At 34.3% G+C, this 23451-nt stretch overlaps 1 protein-coding gene across 1 annotated transcript in view; it reads left to right on the forward strand.

The window, feature by feature from the left end:
- The window catches only part of LOC133172411 (anaphase-promoting complex subunit 1-like), a 36575-nt gene that overhangs the window by 9727 nt on the left and 3397 nt on the right, over positions 1-23451 (forward strand). Inside the window, exons 11-47 of the mRNA XM_061307293.1 lie at positions 467-557; positions 2414-2479; positions 3075-3227; positions 3832-3951; positions 4270-4330; positions 5243-5430; positions 5673-5747; positions 5831-6022; positions 6483-6553; positions 7199-7293; positions 7415-7563; positions 8422-8500; positions 8833-8937; positions 9161-9283; positions 9473-9612; positions 10031-10137; positions 10687-10764; positions 10859-10948; positions 11194-11302; positions 11403-11543; positions 11872-11921; positions 12108-12292; positions 12696-12787; positions 12918-13004; positions 13318-13365; positions 13710-13792; positions 15111-15189; positions 15300-15374; positions 19467-19540; positions 19705-19795; positions 20037-20150; positions 20268-20416; positions 20630-20716; positions 21655-21772; positions 22233-22310; positions 22625-22692; positions 23193-23268. Coding sequence (XP_061163277.1) covers positions 467-557; positions 2414-2479; positions 3075-3227; positions 3832-3951; positions 4270-4330; positions 5243-5430; positions 5673-5747; positions 5831-6022; positions 6483-6553; positions 7199-7293; positions 7415-7563; positions 8422-8500; positions 8833-8937; positions 9161-9283; positions 9473-9612; positions 10031-10137; positions 10687-10764; positions 10859-10948; positions 11194-11302; positions 11403-11543; positions 11872-11921; positions 12108-12292; positions 12696-12787; positions 12918-13004; positions 13318-13365; positions 13710-13792; positions 15111-15189; positions 15300-15374; positions 19467-19540; positions 19705-19795; positions 20037-20150; positions 20268-20416; positions 20630-20716; positions 21655-21772; positions 22233-22310; positions 22625-22692; positions 23193-23268 — 3787 coding nt within the window. The remainder of the gene's footprint in view (positions 1-466; positions 558-2413; positions 2480-3074; positions 3228-3831; positions 3952-4269; positions 4331-5242; positions 5431-5672; positions 5748-5830; positions 6023-6482; positions 6554-7198; positions 7294-7414; positions 7564-8421; positions 8501-8832; positions 8938-9160; positions 9284-9472; positions 9613-10030; positions 10138-10686; positions 10765-10858; positions 10949-11193; positions 11303-11402; positions 11544-11871; positions 11922-12107; positions 12293-12695; positions 12788-12917; positions 13005-13317; positions 13366-13709; positions 13793-15110; positions 15190-15299; positions 15375-19466; positions 19541-19704; positions 19796-20036; positions 20151-20267; positions 20417-20629; positions 20717-21654; positions 21773-22232; positions 22311-22624; positions 22693-23192; positions 23269-23451) is intronic.

Raw genomic sequence — 23451 nt, forward strand, 5'->3', positions numbered from 1 at the left:
CAACAATTACGGTAAGTCAAATCATGTTTGTGTTACCTTGTGTCATACAGACAACAATTACAGTGAGTCAAATCACATCTGTCTTACCTTTTGTCCTATAGACAACAAATCATGTAAAAATGTTTTGAAGAGTTACATGTAGTAGAAAGATATGAAACTTCACTGGAAATGCTAGTCAGAGAGTTACTATTAGTACTTTACACAATTTCATCTCCAATAAGTATTTTTTAATAAGAGAGTTTAATATCAATCTGATGGCTTATATTATTTACTTATGTATATATCAAAAGGTTGTTGAAATATCTGAATACTGATATTATAAAAAGATAGCTAATTTGGATAAAAGTTGCAATTCAAAGCAAGTGAATTCTGGAAACAAGAATAGTTTTGACTGTATTGAAATAAATTTTCTTTCTTAAGGTGTTTGGTTATATTTAATCTAATCAGCTATTACAATATTTTGTAGATGTGTTAAGTTTGAGGAGAGCAACGATTTGAGTCAATTGATATTTGGGTCTGTTTCTATTATCCCTGCTAAAGATGCCCTTCCAATTGAGGTAAACAAAATTAACATGCATGTTAAGGTTTTGCCAAATGTCAACATGTCCAGAAATTTATTTTTACAATAGCTCCAAAACTATGTGGTTTATAAAGTAAAAACTTTTACAGTTTATAAATATATCATTGATTAACAGATAGAAATTATCACTTGATAACAAATACTTTTAAAAAAATATTTATCGAGAAAAATTCTTTTTTAAAAAATGCATATATTTTTTAAAAAGTACACCTAATTAATTCCGTACTTTTAGTGAAAGCTATCATTGCAGAAACAATATATGTTTATCAATGAAGGGCAAGTTGGACTTTGATAGCCTCTGGAAAGTTGTTTTCCCTGTTTATTATGTCCACATGTTAAGATTTGAAACCGAAAGTACATTGCAAATGGCGGATTTTATAGGGGTCTTCTCTTTAAACATGTCATGCTTTCAATAACAGCCTTTCAGAGACCATTCATGTCCAACTTGCCCTCCATTGATAAACGTATATTATTTTTGCAATGATGGTTTTCACTAAAAGTACAGAATTAAGCAGGTGCATTTTTTAAAAAATATGCAAATTTTTTGAAATTTTTTTTCTCAAAAAATATATTTTTTTAAATATTTGTTTTAAAGTGATACTTTCTATCTGTTAATCAATGATATATTTATAAACTGTAAAAGTTTTAACCTTATATCTCACATAGTTTTGGAGCTATTGTAAAAATAAATTTTTGGACATCTTGACCTTAGACAAAACCTTAATTTATGTATTTATTTTAAATGTACGAGGGGTGATCAAAAAGTTCGCGAACTAATTGAATTACTTCTTTAAAAGAAATAAAATGAAGTTTCAGTGTTTATTATTTTTTAAAGTAGTCCTCTCCGATTTTAATGCATATCTGCCATTGTTCTGCCCGTGCGCGAATCACGTGATCCAGGCAGTCACGTGACATGCTCCGAAGCAGTCTGTTCAGAGAAGCTAAAAGATTTTTCCGAGTCTTATATTTCTTACCATGCAAGTTATTTTCTATAACAAAAACAGTCCATCTGTCAGAAATGGCCAAATCTCGGCAATAGGATGGGTGGATAAGGATATCCCTTCCCACAATTAGTATGATGACCCATCACAACCCGAGTCCTCTGTCTCGGGAGAGTCGTTTATCCAATGTGGATAAAGTATGGGCGCCTTCTTTTTATCATAGCTCATATGTTTAAAGTCTAAAGTACACGATATTTTAGAGATTTAATAATTATATTATTGTTAAGATATACAACCATTTTTCTAACTGTTACTTGACGATGTTTCATAACAAATTGCTCAACTAAGGACACATCTTTTCCCCGGCTTGCTTTCGCTGGGCAACAGAACAAACATCATTTTTAACCGTCTCCCTGCCTTTACTTAAACAATCAATCCAATTATTGATTGAACTTCTGGTAAGTCTTTTGTCTTCATAAACCTTGTACAAATTATCATATTCTACTGCAAAGGAATTTCCAAGATATACGTTAAACTTTACAGCCGTTCGTTGCTCGAGTACGACTGAGTCAACCATTTTTTGTCGCAAGTGACCTACATATTGACGTCATTTTCACATTGTGACGTCACAAACACGGAGCAAAACATTATTTAACATATGTTATTTGTAGAACATGTGTGTGACTATATGCTTGTCAAATTTCATTCTGATCTGATTTGAGGTTTTGTAAATATAGAGATAGTTCGTGAACTTTTTGATCACCCCTCGTATGTACATGTATTTATGATCATAGGTTATGGGTATTTTTACAATGTATGAAATAGATTAAATAAATGTGTTAATTATTACATTGTATTATTACTATTTTATGATAGTAACTTTTTGTTGTAGAGTTTAAATCTGTTGGTGATACTTGATCCAAATGGAGTATTATTTATCTACAGTGGTGTTACCAAGGTATGATAAATAAAGTAGTGTATCCATTCTAGGTTTCAGATTCAACACCAGCCATTTGCTGATTTTTAAAAAAACTAAAAACTCTTTGTAGATGTAATTTTTATTTATTTGCCAGAAAGACCATTTATAGACACTGATAGGAAAATTTACACCCATTATTAGTTATCTGATGCATTTATGATAAAATAGTTTCTTGGCTTTGAAAATTAGTTCTGATGAACCTATTTTGAGTTGATTTTTTTTTCACACTAATAAAAAGACAGATGGGTCTTTTTTTTTTGTTGATCATTGTGGTTATACAAAAAAAGACACCCCCCCCCCCCAACACACACACTTTATGTCCATTGCAGTCAAATAAGCAAAGATTTTTTCCTTAGATAATTTACCAATGCTTCTTTTGCATTTAGGAAAGTGATTTTAAAGCATTTTAGTTCTTTTTAAAATCTGCATCTATATCAAACTTTTAAACTTTATTTAGTCAGTTTTCATTTTATTTTCAATCAAAATGTATTTCTGTTCTCTAAACCTTTGATTTTTAACAATTTTTAAATGAATTTCTGACATATCGTGAACACTGTAACTATAAATTATTCAGATAAATCGGCTTCATGTTTCAACACTGCCTCTTGGATCAGGCTCTATAAATATGCTGAAACCTGTCACCCCCATCAATAGCCCACAGAGGGGAGGAATATTTACCTCCAGCAGACCCCCTAGTGCTATGGATCAAGCAGGATTTGATGAAGAGGTAAGATTTCAAAATATTGTATAATGTATATTTCATGCATGACTTTTTCAACTTAGCTTTTCCAAAGTGGGCTTTTGTTGTGAGCATCAGTGGGGTGTGCTGTGCATGGGATGGAACCAAATTTATTGCAACATTTAATTGTTCAAGGGTTATAATCATTTCTCTCCAATAAATTTCAAGACTTCAAGACTATAATTTTCAAATTAACACACAAGCAACTTTATATATAGTCATTCATGTTCAGTGTATTGTTTTATTGCAGAGCTACTTGTGTAGATCAAAGTTACTTCCGACATATGCATTGATTTAACAGTTGCTCTGAATGGTCTAAGGTCCTTTCATAGTAATTAATCATTTTATTTTAGTTCCTTTCATCAAAGACCTTGTAAAATATTGATTTGATAGTTGGGAGTGACCAAAAGGTGTTATTTTACATATTCATATGGCAAAGGGCAATGTGATTTGTGATTGCCTTCTTCTTTGGAAATGTTGAAAAAAGTTTCAAGTGTTTTAGGGTGAACATTAATAAGGTATTTCAATTAAGCTTGAAAATATCTGTGTCAGGTAAGCAGCATTGTATTCCATGAACCTTTTGTTTTTGTAGATAACTAGACTTTCACCAGTACAAACAGATTTGGAGGATTCCTCACACTTTGATGAATTTCCAACACATTCTAGTTATATACAAGGCTTGAGAGATAATGTGGGGGCCAGGTTCACTATCGTAAGTCATCCTTACGAAATCAAAACAGTTGAACTTCAGTATTTCCAACACTGATATCTTGAGTGAGTTAAAAATCCAACCCCAACCCCCCCAACCCCCCCAACCCCCTTTTCTTTTTAATGTATTTTAACCACAATAAATCGAATCCTTGAATATTCTGAAGTTTTTTTCTCACTCAAATCAAATTTAAGATAACAAGGTTTGACTAAAATATTATTGAGAAACTTTTAATCTCAAGATTCTTGTGATCCTGTAAACTACATGCTTTTATGATTCACATATATATATAAAATCTTCTTGTTTATTTCTTCATTGAAGGAATTAATTAATGGCAGTATGTGTAGAGCAGTGATGCCAAAATCCTCAGCCTCACCTGGGAGTAAGAATCATACATGATGTTTTTGTATACTGTATATACTCACATATAAGTCAGTCTGCCTATAAGTCGGTTGTATTTTTTATAAAGCTTATATTAGAGGACTTGACCCTCTAAAGAGTTTTGGACCAAAGTTTAGCTCCAAAAAAAAAACAACTTATAGGCGAGTATATACAGTACTGTAAACGTAATTTTTTCATTGGGGTCATAATTCTGCAGAATTCCAATTTCTAATTAGGTAAGGTAAATGATACCTAATATTGAGATGTTATGCATTGGCCATATTGCCCAATATAAATTTTCACATGCCCTCAGTATTGCATCATGTTTAAACCAATAAAAATTGAAATTTCTTTGATTAAGGATACAGTAGATGTATATTTTTCATGTGAGATTAATTTACACCATCTATGTTATCACAATTTTCTGCAGAAATTTGTCAAAGTGTACTTAAAGTGCGTTTAAGATATACAATGACAATCAAAGAAATCCAGATAATTTCTACCGACAGGTTGATAAGAACAATATGGCCAATGCATAACATCTCAATATTAGGTATCATTTATTGCAGTGTATACATATATGTCTCTTAAAGTATGGTCCTTGAGAAAAAAAATTATTTATCAGGTTTGTTTCTGTCCATCGACAGAAATACATACATGTACATCAGGTTGGTCAGTTTGAAAGATGGCTAGGTGAAGCCTCATTGTCTATGAGATTAATTACGGTAACCAGTTATATTTATATAGACGGTCGGTAACAAACTTTACTACATGTAATTAATTAAGTAATTTTATCCCTATTAACCTATATATTTTAGGCCATTGATGGTCAATACTAGAACATTCTTATTGCATATTTTTTTGTTTGTTTGTTGAACCATGCTTTTGACTTTAATTTGAAATTTAATTTCAGTCGAGAAAAGTTTACTGTCACTTAGACACATGCTGCCACGAGATGTTGCCATCACTATCCTTGGTAAATGGTACACAGCCAGAAATACTCCAGGAGGGTTAGTGAACCAGTCAGAGTGGGCCCTTTTTACCAAAACTTTGTTTGGACTCATGGGATATGACACATCCAGATTAGCTTTGACTCGTCAGGTATGGTTTTAAGTTTATTTGTATCCCCAGAAAGGAGTTCGTAATGTCTGAATCCTGCAGAATTTTTACCGAAATTATAAAAAAAAGTCGTATCTATATCATAAATCACAAAAATTAATTTATCCCAAAGAAATGCACAGAAAACATTTTTTACATTCATAGTGAAAGTGTTACATTGACTACTGGTAGGATACTCACTCTTATAGCTTTTTTCTTCGTTGATTTGAAATGCCTCTTTGCAGGAAGATGCAGACATATCAGCTTCACCATTAATGCTGGCCAAAAAACCAAGACAATCAGATCAGGGCTCAGAGGATGTAAGCACACATCTTTCAATTCAAATCTTAAAAATCAGACTGTATTATTCAGATTCAAACAAAGCTTCTTTTCTTTTTTTAAGGATTGGGATACAATGATAAGTTCTGACCACCACAAGTTAGTGAAGTCTGTGTTTGAGAACAGTTTGGGATTCCAGTCACCCATTGACTTGTTACAGACCTCGAAACACTCCTTCCCGTCTTCAATAAACACTTCTGCTGTGTTGTTTGTGCAGATACCAGCTGTGTTTATAGCATTACATCTTACTTTTGAGGTACGTCATATTTCGTTTTTTGTGTGTCTTATATGAGAAAAATGTACTTCATTGGACTAATGCTTAGTTTACCAAAGGTAGAGGCAAAAGTGAGCTTTCCTAATAATGGTTTTAGTATTGCTTGTAGTTGTAACTTTTCAAATTGAAATTTTTGGCTTCGTCTCAAAAGCTATTGCACAGAACCAAACTTTTCATGAAAACTTGATTTTGGGAATTATTAAAGATAAAGGAAATCTGATAGGGCCCGAAATACTTGTATTTTACAACTTAAATGTATCAATTATTGTCAACAGATGGTATGCTGGAACTCTAGGTCTGTAGGTTTGATACTGAGTTACTCTTGACTCCTCCCATGAGAATTTGAAGTGATAGTAATCTAGAAGTACTGAAAATAATCATAATCTAGAACCAGAAGGTTAAAGCTTCATGTTAGGATTATTTTTTTCCTCTTGTTTTCAAGGAATTACAGTTAAATACAACTCTAGTTGAAGAGGTAGAAAATTTGGTGCCAATTTTATACCAACTTTCAAGGTTAGTACCAAATAAGCTTGAGTTTTAATAATTTGGTATTGAGATTATCATATACACCTCTTGTTGTTAAAATTTGACATCTTAAATGAAGCACAAAGGTAAAATGACTTTGCATATCCTATGAGTTAAAAAATGTAAGGCTGCTTTCTTAATAATTTTGGGGTGTTAAATTATTCTTTTCCCTTGTTCCAATCTCTCTCTACCTTAAATTGTCTTATGGTTAAGAGGGTGTGAAGACCTTAAAAGATTCTACCTGAAGAGTACTAATGAGACACCTAAGCAATCCATTAAAGCAGTCCCCAGGATCTGCCTCAGAGAGTAAACCCAGCAGACACAGGGTTTTCTGGGACTGATTTGTACATTGATGCATGAAGCAAACACAGGAGAGTCAGTCTGGCTCACTTTCTCACTGACTTGCTGACCTGGCTGCATACTTGGATTGATCTTTCTGCTAGGAATTCTCCAACTGCTTTCCAAGTCCACTTTCTGGGACTGCTCTGAGACCACTCTGCGATTGAATGATTATGTCTTGTTGATAATGTAATTGACTGCCTTTGTGGGATGTACACTTTAATCATGTTTACAGATATGTATCATTTTAGCATACAAATTATAAAATGATTCTTACTAATTTTTTTTTTCCAGCGACCTAAGAAGATCGAACTATGCAGATTATTACTGTAGGAAGTTCCCATCTTTGTTTGACAGTTGTAGTGATGAAGAAAGCCAAATTACAGAGGGTAGATGGACATGTATTTATACAAATGTCAAAGCTCAAAGCTACATAATTTACATGTAATTTGAAATACAAGTTGTCTGGTAGAATGACAGCTAAGCTTTGATATCCTCTCTCTTTTTCAGATCATCTTTCGAGACTGCAGTATCCCAATGTAGATTTTGACTTTGTGTTTTCTGTTGATCAGTGGGTTAGTCTTGCCTTAAGACAAGTGGACTGTAGACCCTTTCCATATATACCTGGTGTTTCTAATCTTACAAAAAGCATAATCTCGGTAAGCTTTTAATGAAAATTCAAAAAACTGGATTTGGCATGAGTTAAAATTGTAATGAAAATGCGACGTAAAATTTATTTGTTAGTTGATTGAATAATGATTATTGATATTGATGTCAGTGCTAATACACTGTAGCTTAAAGTTCCATTTCTTGTGAGAGTGACATGTACATGTAGTTACATTTTTTTTTCAACTCAAGTTCCTAATCTTTTGAATTGTCAAAAGATACTTAGCTTTTAAGCATGTATTTGGATAAGCAAAGAATTAAGAAATATAAGGGTTGGAGAAAAACTGGTACTGTGGAATCATTAAAATTCATGGGGGCCAATTTTTGTGGATTCCCTAATTTTACAGGTTCAAGGGGACATAACTTCGGGTATTCACTCATATCTACAAAAGCAAAGATGAAGCTTAAAACCCCAGATATTTATTTGTTGAGGATGTGAATTTGTTGGTGCTGGGTACCCATGAATTCCATGAATAGTGAGCTACCAGGCTATCTGGACTGTAAACAGATTTCAGAAAATTGATTGATCTAGATCCTTGCTTAATTCCTATGACAGAGGATGGCATACACAGATTGTATAAAGTATATACAGAAAGGCTCAAATTTTTGGAGCAAAGTTTGTCACCTGTCTGTCTGTTGTCTCTAGTTGCTTCTGTTGTTAGTTAACTTTTCAACTTTCAACTTCTCCAAGTGCAGTCTAACTCTTGATAACAATCTTATAGTTGAATGATTACTAAGACAAAATACATTGTTAATTTATGTTGGATAGGTAGTTATATATGACTTACTTTAATGTATTTGGTGTATTTCTATATATTAGGATTGTTTTTATGTTGAATCTTTCTTTTCAGTTGTATGCAGTCTTGGTCAAACAGAACATGACAACAGAACAAGCAGTGGATCGTTGTCTGAGGAGGCTTGCCCCTTCAGGTCTTATTATTATTACTTTATATATATCTGACTCTGATTTAGTTATATAAAGCTTTCAGACCAAATCATGTGAAAGCAGAAATTGATGTTAACAGAAAAAAAGATATTTGTGAATGAGTGGTTAAACTTAAAAAAAAAAAAATTGAGCAGAAATATCAAATGTGTGGCTTTCAATACTTTATTTCCCCTTTGATGTGAACAATTAGGCCTACCATGTCTGTTGGCAATTCCAGACATCTGATCTTCATTCCATTTTGGTTCCCATGCCAGAACCTCAGGAGATTGTTATTGTATATGTTTATATTGCATTTTGATTTGATGATCTATTTCAGGTCACAGGGGACCCATATCAGATCTGTCTCTCTCTAGGAGTTTTTCTGTGACAGTGCCAACAAACAGTGTACAGGAAAGGACAGTGTTGTACATGACCGACTTAGGTAGGGACTATGTAGAAATGTAGCTATGTAAACCAAGGGAAAAGAATTTCAGAGTTAAATGGTGAGGGGTTCAAAATATAGCTGTAAAATTTATGATTACTCTCTCCCTCCTCCTCCTACCTTTCAATATTCTATTTTATTGATAGGAGGGTCCAGATATAGCACCAAAATATTAAATGCCTAAAATTGAGATTTCATGACCTATATAATGTTTTTCTTGCAGGCATGACCCTAGATGACTTGGAATATTTACCCATAGGTTTATCCTTGCCTTTAAGAGAAGCAATATTTCACTGCAGATATAACCCTCCATCTGACTGGCCAGAAGAACCATATATTCTCATAGGTAAATATTACATTTCAATTAATTTTTTCTTCAACCATGAAAGCATTGAATTATTAAGCATTGTATTCAATATGGTTAGGAGTATTATGTATTTGTATTTGAGGTGATAAGTATGCATTATGCACTCTGTGATTTGTATATTTGTACATGTATTACCGGTACTATCCAAATCTTCTTTTACTTAACCAGGGCGCCAGGATTTATCACAGCTTTTGTCTCTTGGCAAGAAAAAAAAAGTGTGTTCACCAGGAATGTATTCCTATAAGCCTTATCCAGATGTAGAAGGGACACAGTATGAAGAAGATGGCATGGAACATTTAGACCAAGAGGTGAAGAGAGATTTAACATATTTTAAAATATTTATATATATGTTTGCCTTGCTATGTATTAGGGCTGGCACAGTAGTTCCATACTTAAATGTATGTTGATTTATGATGTGCATTTTTGCAACCCTTCATATGAAGTTAGCTTTATAGAAGGTTATCACCTGAGGCCTGTTCAACAGATTGAATGTTCAGCGAGCACTCGCCAAAATTCCATATCTTTCCAAAAGAAATGTTCACGTTCACTCGCGAACGTTCACTCTGTTGAACAGGCCTCTGTTGAAATTAGGTTTTTTGGCATTGACAGGTGTGTCTTTCTCATAAATTGATATACATTCTATGCCGTGTACAAGAACCAGTAAACTCAGAAACAGATACGGGATACTCATACACATAACTAGTATACATATATGTCTATATTCAGCTTTTGAGGTTAAGATTCTCTGAAGATTTACGAGTATCAGAAGCCAGACGACTACTTCAGTCCTCACGTCCAGCAAGAATTTCTTTAACCCAGAGACCGGAGGTCAGGTAAGTTGAAAATTGAGTTGAAATAACTATTGCATACTGTAAATGAAGATATTTACATGTGTTGTTAATCACAAATAAGAAGGAAAAAATATACATGTGGGGGTTATTTCTGCAATACAAGGAATGAATTGTGAATGCTGAATATATTCAATGGCAGTGGTACCCAGGACATATTTACATGCATTTGAAAAATATCATATTGCATGTTTTAACATGAATTAACCATCACGTTCAAATTTATAAAAAGGAAGCTTTGTGACCTTGAATTAAAGGAAATGTGAAAGTCTTTCTGACAAAACATGTATACTTGATTTATGGAGCAAAAAATAAAATAGAAAATAGTAGATGCAAGTTTGAGACATTTCTGTTCATGTATATGTCTTTCACATTTGCTTTTTATGTGTTAAGATTTCTAATCTGACCAAACCTCTTGCACTATTGGACAAAAACTACATTTGGAACTTACGTGTAGCATGATGATACTTTCAAGCTTGTATTAAAATTATAGAAATCAACACTCATGTAGTATACCCTTCTATCTTCTTTCAGTGATCATGATTTTATTGAGGAGCAAGAGCGACATTTATACAATATTTGCATAAGAACCATGGCACTTCCAATTGGGCGGTAAGTCCTTTTATATTTTAAAGAATTATTGAAATAGCTAATTGGCAAAATGGCAAAGTCTGGTAAAGGGGATGCTGTTGTTTTATTTTTGTAGTGGGATGTTCACACTCTGCACATATCATCCTCTTCCAACTGAACCTTTGCCAATTCCCAAGCTCTGTCTACAGGGGAGAGCTCCTCCAAGGTAAAAGACATGAGAAGCTGGTATAATCATGTGTAGGTCACCTATGCCAAAAGTTCATCTGATTAAAAAAAAACACACACTCACAATTCTCCAATAACTTGATGTGCCTTTATAGCACTAGTGGTTGAGGCTTGTGCATTGGTAAGATGTCCATTGTCCATCAAAATCAAAAAAATGTCTACATCACTTAAGAATCATTACTCATTAATATCAATATTAATAACTCATTAATATCATTTTTACAGAAATGCCACTGTAGACTTAACACACATAGATACCCCTGCCAACATGAGCACATGGCCACAGTTTCATAATGGAGTGGCTGCTGGATTAAGAATGGCAGATTTTTCACAGGTTTGTATACCTTATGTGTACTTCTTAGCTTTTTCAAGCTATATAATTTATGTGATGACTAGATGTATTTTTGTGATTTCTTCTTTCTCTTTTGTCATAGGTTGACTCTACTTGGATTTTGTACAACAAACCTAAAGGCAATGAATTAACCAATGAATATGCTGGCTTTTTGATGGCACTTGGTTTGAATGAGCATCTCATTCATCTTCACTCCTTAAATGTCCATGACTATCTCAGCAAAGTAAGTGCCAAACAGAATTTACTGTTACCTTCTCTCTCTAAAAGCGGGGGTTATTACTTTGGGCCATATGTTAAATTCATTGGGGTATATACTAAAAGGTTAAGCATCTCTATGTTGTTTAGGTTAAGGTTGCTGAAGTCTTGGCCTTTGAGCAAGAGTGAAAAATAAAGAGAAATGTATCTGGGGGCCTTTTGTTTTAATGCCCTTAGATTTATGTGGTTTAAGCTGACTCAGTTCTGTGATATGTTTAAGGCAAAATAATTTGATATGTTACTTTTATTTCTAACTCCTGTGGATTTTAAGTCAGTGTGTAATTACTTTTACACAGGGGAGTGAAATGACAACAGTTGGACTCCTTCTTGGTTTGGCAGCAGCAAAGTAAGTCTGTGTACAGTTATGTCTCTGTAAGAAAAATCCACATTCATTGTTGTATCTAGTGAAATTGTACATAGCATAAAGTTGGAAATTATCTGAAGGTATTGTAAATTAATACTTTAATACATGTAATGGTTAAATCTTTAGTGTACAATTTCAAATGATTCCGATTCCTGTTTTTGTCCACAGGAGAGGGACCATGGAGTTTGCCACCACTAGGATTTTGAGTATTCATGTGGCAGCATTCCTTCCTCCAACCTCAACAGAACTGAATGTCCCTCACAATGTCCAAGTAGCAGCAATATTAGGTGTTGGTCTTGTGTACCAGGGCACTGCCCATAGACACACATCTGAAGTACTGCTGTCAGAGATAGGTAATTTAGCTAAGCACACTGATATAAGCTTCATAGCAAGTCCTGTAATGTATTCACTGAAGACTGGCATTTTATAAAATGCCTATTTCATTGGTTTCCTAGGGATACTGTAGAATGGGAAATGAAGACAATGGTTTTAAATTCACTATGTTCATGATTTATTATTTTTCTGCTAAATTAAACCTATAGTGAATAGAGTAATCAGGTCACACAATAAGGTATCTGTCACAAGGCACACACCCATAACTTGAAATTAAAAGCATGCAATTGGTACCTTGTAACAAACCGTGAAATTTTCAAACCTTAGAATTAAAATGAATTACAGTAAAAAAAAATATATAAAGATATGTATTTTTTTATTGCTGTAAATGCAAGGCTAGTGACAAACAATGATATTTTACAGGGCGGCCTCCAGGACCTGAGTTAGACAACTGTACAGATAGGGAATCTTACTCCCTGGCTGCTGGGCTGGCATTGGGGCTCATCATGTTTGGGGTAAGACAAACAGTATTGGAGGGGCATTTTAAAAGCCCACAATATTATTTAATTAAATGAGATTTTTTTGTTAAATCTTTAAATGAGAAGGAAAGCTTGTGTGATAGATGTGTGATGATTTATTTTTCAGAAAGGCAATGAGGTCATTGGTACGTCTGACCTTGGAATGGCAGACACACTCTGTCATTTTATGACAGGAGGACACAAGCGCCCCCTGGTAAGGATTGTGATGTACAGTGTATAGGTCAAAATAATTTAAATATTTCATTAAGATTTCAAATATTCATTCATTTAATCACTTTGAATAAATAATCATTTAGAGCAGAGGTCTACTAAATTGATATAGATATTCAATATACTGAATTTTAATTGTATTTAATATATTGATTATATATTTTATTGTTTCTTTTGATAAATGTCACAATGGAAAAAAGTTTTTGGGTTATGGATATGCATCTGTGTACAGGATTGTATTACTTGACTATCTTTGTAATACAGGTAATTATTTGTCATAATTCTGTAATCTGCAGATAGGGAACAACAAGGAAAGATACAAGGCCCCCAGCTATCAGATTAAGGTAAGATCTAAACCTTATTGTTTATCTTCCTGAACATATATAATTTAATTCTTCTGTTCTTGAGCAAATCAGTTTAAATAAAAATGTTTAATAATTATATTTTTTTTAAAGACTTTTCCAACAAATGTACAGTATACCCTATGGGCTTTGCAGGATTTGTTCAGATTACCAACCAAGTTCAATTCCCAGTGACTTTTTTAGCTTTCTTATTTTTTTTTCTAATTGACTCATTCACAAAACTTCACCCAGTTAAATGTTGGTAAGATCATTGTAAATGTACCATATTGGACAGTGGTAGAAATTTAACAATGGAAGGTTATTGTAAATAATATTTGTCTTTATAGGAAGGTGACAACATCAATGTGGATGTGACTTCTCCAGGAGCCACCCTTGCTCTCGGCATGCTTTACTTTAGAACAAACAACAGGTAGGGTTGTTACCATCAGAAAAATTATTTTATTTTTAAAATTGGTAAAAGTCTTTTTTAACTAGAGAACCCAGCATGGAAACTTAAACAAAAAAAAAATACTTAAAATGAGGAATCTTACAAGATACTGTAGATCACTTAATTGAAGCAACACCTTATTTTCTTGAGATTGTTACCGTATAATCAGAAATTTTAGGAGGATTTAATTTTGGCATTATTAGCGAGGGTTCTGAGGTTGCTAAAATTGAATATCACTAACATTTTATTATTTTATTCTATATCAGATGTTATAGTTATCTCTCTTGACATTATAAAATTGCTAAAATTACTTCTTGCTAAAAATATATACAGACTATTTTGGGATAAATTGCTGAATTTGCATCTTGCTAAAATTTCCACTTATACGGTATTTGGTATTTTTAATAAGACAAATTTTTCATGAATTTGGGTCATTGCTCTGTATAATCTTTAATAATACTAATGTATGCAATTATGAATTTTGCGAGCAGACAGTCTCCAGGGTTTGACATTAAGGCACGTCCAACCGACCAAGTCTAGTAAATAAGTGGTCTGGTCCTGTAAAACATATGTGAACTAGACCGATTGGTTGGGTTAATAAAATAACTACATGTATTAAATTCCATTTCAGTCTTTCAAATAGATATTCAAAAGTATTAAAGAAATTATCTTACTTGTACAATTGTAAACACAGCCATCGCTCTGTAATGAAAAAAAATCCCCGCATAATACAATTGCTATTTTTAGTCACGGTTGTAATAGACAAGTTGCAGTGGAAACTAGCATTCTTCAGTATCAATATGGTATAAATAGTTGCCTAATAATATTTTCTTTATCTAATTATTAATATTTAGGATAATAAGTTTAGTAAAGTTCATTAAATGTCTTTAAGGCTTATAATATTCGCATGTCCCGATGAACCAGACTCAAATTGGCTAGTCTGTCAAAATTTTGACAGGCACAAGAGACGGCTGCAAAACTTACCACATTGAAATTAGCAATTATAAGAAGTTTGGACAGGGCTAGTGATTTTATGGTTGGGGCTAGTATATGGAATTAGTCCGACATGTCTAGTATTCGTTAAAGTTAATGTCAAACCCTAATAAAAAAGTGATTTACAGTGCATTTAACAGCAAAAAAATCATCAGGGACTTTTTTTTCCAACTTGCAGTACAGGACATGTTTGATACCAAAAATCTGGCTTCTGTAGTCAAGCAGTTTTTGTCAAATTTTGCAATTTTGCCAAAATGACAAAAAAGATATACATGTAAAAGCAAAATATTAAAACTTGTTATTTCAGTGCAGTAATTGACTGGCTAAGGGTTCCAGATACACAGTTCATGTTAGACCAAGTCCGTCCTGATTTTCTAATGCTAAGGGTATGAAAATTTTTAAAAACATCATAAGTATTGAAAGTAAGTGGAAGCAGTTTTGACCTGATAAAATTTTTATTCATTGCATACCTAACCTTATAGATTTTCCTTTACAGACCATATCTCGAGGACTTGTCATGTGGGACTACGTCGTCCCAAGTTTTGACTGGATCAAGTCAATGATTCCACCTGTAAGGAAATGCTATAATGCTGCTTTTGGCTTTTGAGTGAACTTATGAATTAAAGCTTACATGTTATGACTAAAATTTTATTGAGAGAGAGTGACGATGAAGATAATATTTGTAACACCAGCGTATATTAGCTTTACATTAAGAATTTGCCTTGCAATGAGAAAACCAACAAAACTATAAGAGGTCATGTTTTCACATTTATATTTCTACTTTTTAGCTCACCTGAGCTGAAAGCTCAAGTGAGCTTTTCTGATCACCCGTTGTCCGTCGTCCGTCCGTCTGTCCGTCCGTCTGTAAACTTTTCACATTTTCAACTTCTTCTCAAGAACCACTTGGCCAATTTTAACCAAACTTGGTACAAAGTATCCTTGGTTGAAGGGGAGTGTAAATTGTTAAAATAAAGGGCCAAGTCTCCTTACAAGGGGAGATTATCAAGAAAGGACAAAAATAGGGTGGGGTCATTAAAAAATCTTCTTCTCAAGAACCACTGGGCCAGAAAAGCTGAAACTTATGTGGAAGCATCCTGGGATAGTGTAGATTCTAAATTGTTAAAATCATGACCCCTGGGGGTAGGGCGGGGCCACAATAGAGAATCCAAGTTTTACATTGAAATACATAAGAAAAATCTTTAAAAATCTTCTTTTCAAGAACCACTGGGCCAGAAAAGCTGAAACTTATATGGAAGCATCCTGGGGTAGTTTAAATTCTAAATTGTTCAAATCATGACCCCTGGGGGTAGGGCAAGGCCACAATAGGGAATCCAAGTATTACATTGAAATATATAAGAAAAATCTTTAAAAATCTTCTTCTCAAGAACCACTGGGCCAGAAAAGCTGAAACTTATATGGAAGCATCTTGGGGTAGTGTAGAATCTAAATTGTTCAAATCATGACCCCCAGGGGTAGGGCGGGGCCACAATAGGGAATCCAAGTTTTACATTGAAATATATAGGAAAAATCTTTAAAAATCTTCTTCTCAAGAACCACTGGGCCAGAAAAGCTGAAACTTATATGGAAGCATCCTGGGGTAGTGTAAATTCTAAATTGTTCAAATCATGACCCTCGGGGGTAGGGCGGGGCCATAATAGGGAATCCAAGTTTTACATTGAAATACATAAGAAAAATCTTTAAAAATCTTCTTCTCAAGAACCACTGGGCCAGAAAAGCTGAAACTTATATGGAAGCATCCTGGGGTAGTGTAAATTCTAAATTGACCAAATCATGACCCCCGGGGGTAAGGCGGGGCCGCAATAGGGAATCCAAGTTTTACATTGAAATATATAGGAAAAATCTTAAAAAATCTTCTTCTCAAGAACCACTGGGCCAGAAAAGCTGAAACTTATATGGAAGCATCCTTGGGTAGTGTTAATTCTAAATTGTTCAAATCATGATCCCGGGGGAAGGGCGGGGCCATAATAGGGAATCCAAGTTTTACATTGAAATACATAAGAAAAATCTTTAAAAATCTTCTTCTCAAGAACCACTGGGCCAGAAAAGCTGAAACTTATATGGAAGCATCCTGGGGTAGTGTACATTATGAATTGTTCAAATCATGACCCCCCGGGGTAGGGCAAGGCCACAATAGGGAATCCAAGTTTTACATTGAAATATATAAGAAAAATCTTTAAAAATCTTCTTCTCAAGAACCACTGGGCCAGAAAAGCTGAAACTTATATGGAAGCGTCCTGGGGTAGTGTAAATTCTAAATTGTTCAAATCATGACCCCCGGGGGTAGGGCGGGGCCATAATAGGGAATCCAAGTTTTACATTGAAATACATAAGAAAAATCTTTAAAAATCTTCTTCTCAAGAACCACTGGGCCAGAAAAGCTGAAACTTATATGGAAGCATCCTGGGGTAGTGTAAATTCTAAATTGATCAAATCATGACCCCCAGGGGTAAGGCGGGTCCACAATAGGGAATCCAAGTTTTACATTGAAATATATAGGAAAAATCTTAAAAAATCTTCTTCTCAAGAACCACTGGGCCAGAAAAGCTGAAACTTATATGGAAGCATCCTGGGGTAGTGTTAATTCTAAATTGTTCAAATCATGACCCCCGGGGGTAGGGCAAGGCCACAATAGAGAATCCAAGTTTTACATTGAAATACATAAGAAAAATCTTTAAAAATCTTCTTTTCAAGAACCACTGGGCCAGAAAAGCTGAAACTTATATGGAAGCGTCCTGGGGTAGTGTAGATTCTAAATTGTTCAAATCATGACCCCCGGGGGTAGGGCGGGGCCATAATAGGGAATCCAAGTTTTACATTGAAATATATAAGAAAAATCTTTAAAAATCTTCTTCTCAAGAACCACTGGGCCAGAAAAGCTGAAACTTATATGGAAGCATCTTGGGGTAGTGTAGAATCTAAATTGTTCAAATCATGACCCCCAGGGGTAGGGCGGGGCCACAATAGGGAATCCAAGTTTTACATTGAAATACATAAGAAAAATCTTTAAAAATCTTCTTCTCAAGAACCACTGGGCCAGAAAAGCTGAAACTTATATGGAAGCATCCTTGGGTAGTGTAAATTCTAAATTGATCAAATCATGACCCCCGGGGGTAAGGCGGGGCCGCAATAGGGAATCCAAGTTTTACATTGAAATATATAGGAAAAATCTTCTTCTCAAGAACCACTGGGCCAGAAAAGCTGAAACTTATATGGAAGCATCCTGGGGTAGTGTTAATTCTAAATTGTTCAAATCATGATCCCGGGGGAAGGGCGGGGCCATAATAGGGAATCCAAGTTTTACATTGAAATACATAAGAAAAATCTTTAAAAATCTTCTTCTCAAGAACCACTGGGCCAGAAAAGCTGAAACTTATATGGAAGCATCCTGGGGTAGTGTACATTATGAATTGTTCAAATCATGACCCCCGGGGGTAGGGCAAGGCCACAATAGGGAATCCAAGTTTTACATTGAAATATATAAGAAAAATCTTTAAAAATCTTCTTCTCAAGAACCACTGGGCCAGAAAAGCTGAAACTTATATGGAAGCGTCCTGGGGTAGTGTAGATTCTAAATTGTTCAAATCATGACCCCCGGGGGTAGGGCGGGGCCATAATAGGGAATCCAAGTTTTACATTGAAATATATAAGAAAAATCTTTAAAAATCTTCTTCTCAAGAACCACTGGGCCAGAAAAGCTGAAACTTATATGGAAGCATCTTGGGGTAGTGTAGAATCTAAATTGTTCAAATCATGACCCCCGGGGGTAGGGCGGGGCCACAATAGGGAATCCAAGTTTTACATTGAAATACATAAGAAAAATCTTTAAAAATCTTCTTCTCAAGAACCACTGGGCCAGAAAAGCTGAAACTTATATGGAAGCATCCTGGGGTAGTGTAAATTCTAAATTGATCAAATCATGACCCCCGGGGGTAAGGCGGGGCCGCAATAGGGAATCCAAGTTTTACATTGAAATATATAGGAAAAATCTTCTTCTCAAGAACCACTGGGCCAGAAAAGCTGAAACTTATATGGAAGCATCCTGGGGTAGTGTTAATTCTAAATTGTTCAAATCATGATCCCGGGGGAAGGGCGGGGCCATAATAGGGAATCCAAGTTTTACATTGAAATACATAAGAAAAATCTTTAAAAATCTTCTTCTCAAGAACCACTGGGCCAGAAAAGCTGAAACTTATATGGAAGCATCCTGGGGTAGTGTACATTATAAATTGTTCAAATCATGACCCCCGGGGGTAGGGCGGGTCCACAATAGGGAATCCAAGTTTTACATTGAAATATATAAAAAAAATCTTTAAAAATCTTCTTCTCAAGAACCACTGGACCAATAAAGCTGAAACTTATTTGGAAACATCCTGAGGTAGTGTAGATTCTAAATTGTTCAAATCATGACCCCCAGGGGTAGGGCGGGGCCACAATAGGTATATTAAAAGGGGGAAATCTGGTAAAGAACAGCATGGCCAAAGTTACTCAGGTGAGCGATGTGGCCCATGGGCCTCTTGTTATTACATTATTTTTCACAATATGCATTTAAAATGAAAAAATATTGATTTTATTCTAAAATTGTTTGAATAAAAAAAAACAACTTTATTTTATTGTGTTTCATTTTTTAATGTTTTTTCTCCAGATATTGCAAGAAAAAGCCTTTGAAAGAAAGCAAGGAGAGGGTGAAGATGTAATGATTGATTATGAAACAATGAGGTTTGTAACCCTAAACATAATATGTAAAACAATATTATCTATGATATTTTTAAAAACAATTTTATCATTCATGAGTCATTCAAGGCTTTGATACAAGTATGGAGTAGGAGACTATGTAGAAATTAGCTCCCTCTCATTTTAAAGCTGTTTTATTTTTTCACCAGCCAGAGTTACTGTAATGTTGTGGCAGGAGGCTGTATGGTGATTGGTCTGAAGTTCGCAGGAACAGCCAATCAAATGGCATTTGGAACACTGGTAATGAATGCTGCTGACTTGCACCAAGAACTTTATTTTAATTCATAAAGCTGTGTTTACAGTCAAATTAATTAACAGTTTAAGATCATTATCTCTAATCCAATGTGACAGAGAAAAAAAAACCCAGAGTGTTATCCAAGGATTCGAGATATTGAGGTTTTGAACAATTCAAAAATGCTGAATTTGAGCATATTGAAGTGGTTTAATACATGTAGTTAGGTTTTATTGCTGTGGTTGACAGATGAAGAGCATTAAGCTGGCTCTGACCATAATGTCCAGTCAGTCCCATGTAGAACAGACGGGGAGAGGTGTGCTGGAGAATTGTATGGTCACCATTCTTCTCTCCTTAGCCATGGTATGTACATCAAAATTCACAGTAAAATATAATGGAATACAAGGAATTTATCATTAAGTTTCATGCTTCTTCGGTTTCTGATTTATAATATTACTGATGATGATGGTGTTTGAGCAGGTGATGGCAGGCTCAGGTAATCTTGAGGTCCTCAGACTTTGCCGTATGCTGCGTTCTCGGATTGGACCACCACATAATATTTTTGTGACCTATGGATCTCACATGGCAATCAGTATGGCTGTTGGTCTACTGTTTCTGGGAGGCGGCAGGTAAATTGTAAAGAATTTAATGGTGGTTAAACAACAAGAATAAATGGGCAATAACACACAGTCCTTTTTTATGCAAAAGAATATTTTCTTCATGATTTAAGAGCTAAATTGTGTGATTTGTGAAAATGTTTGACTTTCAAATTGAGGTAAATAATAATTTGATGGGAAGGATTATATCTAGATAGTTTGAATGTATGTTATTTGAATTAACAGATACTCCTTGAGTACTACTCCAGAGGCAATAGGTATTATGCTGTGTGCATTTTTTCCCAAGTTTCCATTTCACAGCAATGATAACAGGTAGGATCAAAAGTTTATTATGTACAGATAAAAGTGAATTTTAAGATGTTCTACTATATGTTTAATGTTCTGTTTATATGTCTTGTTTTGGGATTGTAGGTACCATTTACAGGCTTTCTGTCATCTGTATTATGTTCTGTTTATATGTCTTGTTTTGGGATTGTAGGTACCATTTACAGGCTTTCTGTCATCTGTATTATGTTCTGTTTATATGTCTTGTTTTGGGACTGTAGGTACCATTTACAGGCTTTCTGACATCTGTATGTTCTGTTTATATGTCTTGTTTTGGGATTGTAGGTACCATTTACAGGCTTTCCGCCATCTGTATGTTCTGTTTACATGTCTTGTTTTGGGATTGTAGGTACCATTTACAGGCTTTCTGTCATCTGTATTATGTTCTGTTTATATGTCTTGTTTTGGGATTGTAGTTACCATTTACAGGCTTTCTGTCATCTGTATTATGTTCTGTTTATATGTCTTGTTTTGGGACTGTAGGTACCATTTACAGGCTTTCTGTCATCTGTATTATGTTCTGTTTACACGTCTTGTTTTGGGATTGTAGGTACCATTTACAGGCTTTCTGACATCTGTATGTTCTGTTTACATGGCTGGTTTTGGGATTGTAGGTACCATTTACAGGCTTTTGGTCATTTGTATGTTCTGTTTACATGTCTTGTTTTGGGATTGTAGGTACTATTTACAGGCTTTCCGCCATCTGTACGTTCTGTTTACGTCTTGTTTTGGGATTGTAGGTACTATTTACAGGCTTTCCGCCATCTTCATGTTCTGTTTACGTCTTGTTTTGGGATTGTAGGTACCATTTACAGGCTTTCCGCCATCTTCATGTTCTGTTTACGTCTTGTTTTGGGATTGTAGGTACCATTTACAGGCTTTCCGCCATCTGTATGTTCTGTTTACGTCTTGTTTTGGGATTGTAGGTACCATTTACAGGCTTTCCGTCATTTGTATGTTCTGGCCACAGAAGCCAGAGTTGTCCTTCCTAGAGATGTGGATTCAGGGGAACCTTGTTATGTACCTCTGGAAATCAAATTCAAGGTATCATGTTATCACAATATTAATATTAAGGTAAAAACTTCATATTTTAATGAAAAATAGACCAGTCAGACCGTGGTAGTTGCTGACATGTCTACAAGCTTTGGCATAAATTTCTGGTTGCCCTGACCTAAACAATAATCTGAAGACCAACAAAGAAGTTGAATGGTGTTATTCTGGGATCACCATGTCCATACATACATGTGCATATCTGTCTATAAACTTATTTTATCAGATGTGAACTTCTAATATAAGAAGACTATGAGACTCTAGTAAGCTTAATTTGGCACTTTACCAGTAGGTTGTGACATCTCAAAATGGCTGGAAAATTCTCACTTGAATGTTAAATTTCATACAATATATCATTGAATTCAATTATCTAGTTGTGATTCTGGCTAAAGGATACTGAGGACTATTTATCCAGCTGTTATGTACTATAGTTACTTTATGATTCTGACTATAGGATACTGAGGATTATTCTGGAGAATGTTTTAGGACATCTGCACCTACACTTCTTCCTCAGCTGGATAAAATTAAAGAGGTGAGAAAACTTACAAGTTCCTTATCTACATGTATATTTAGAGCTCCACTCATTGGGCACATTGAATTATCTAAAAATTGCAGCAAAAATAAAGCTACACAAATATGCAGAGCTCTCACATTGTTAATAGGTTGTAATTTAGCTGTTCAGTGTGCTTTTAAGCTGTGTGCATTATTTCACGATATCTTAAATGGATAAAAAAATTTTTTTAAAGTTTTAAAACGCAAAAAATGTGACAAATATTTCATTACATCTGGAGCTTGAAAATATCTCTGTAGTGTTTGTTTTCATAGGAAAGTCTTTTCTTTTTTTAGGTTAAAATACTTGGACCCAGATACTGGCCAATAACATTTCAAATTGACAAAAACTGGAGTACTTTGCAGTAAGTTATACATACATGTACAAAACACAAAACCCCCGATTTCAGAAACAGAGAGTCAATTTTAATCAAACTTCTCTACATCATTGGGTAAGGAAGATTCAATTAAATGCAAAATTAAGGGCCACATATAACCAAGCAATATTGGAAATAGATGGAGTTATGTTTATTCTTAATCTTGTTATCATTGAGGTTACAAAATATACAAGTATATGGAGGATTCCTTATAAAATGAAGGTTTGTTCATTTCATGAATTATTGGAAGGGGGTGGGGGAAAGGAAACAGAAAAGGATCAAAGTTGCCAAGGTATGCATAAGATTGTAAAATATATCTTGAAAATACTTCTTGAGAATTCTATCAAACTACAAGGCTACAAATTGTCAAATCAATATACAAACATTCCCATATAGTATATGAGGGTCATAATGAAAAAGGAGGTAAAAGTTTTATGAAGGAAAACATAGGTATAATCCTGGTATAAATGTGGTTTGTAACTTTTCAGATTGCTTCTAAAGAAAAATGGTGTTCTGTTTGTAAAGCAGAGGGCTGGCTATTTATCTTATGTTCTGGACCCAAAGGTATTTTCAACTTTTATTTTGTAAAAGATATTCCAAAAGAAATTAAATGGATTATGACATGATTGTGATGTTTTAAACACACAAATGAGAAATTGAATATATTGGAAATTGGATAAGAATTGCATCGGATAGTTTAAAACATACATGTATGAGAAATCTTTCTCTTATAAAAAGATGCCTATT

Source organism: Saccostrea echinata, unplaced genomic scaffold (assembly GCF_033153115.1).
Source record: "Saccostrea echinata isolate AGI-Se365-2 ecotype Australia unplaced genomic scaffold, CSIRO_AGI_Sech_v1 ptg000002l, whole genome shotgun sequence".
NCBI lineage: Eukaryota > Metazoa > Mollusca > Bivalvia > Ostreida > Ostreidae > Saccostrea > Saccostrea echinata.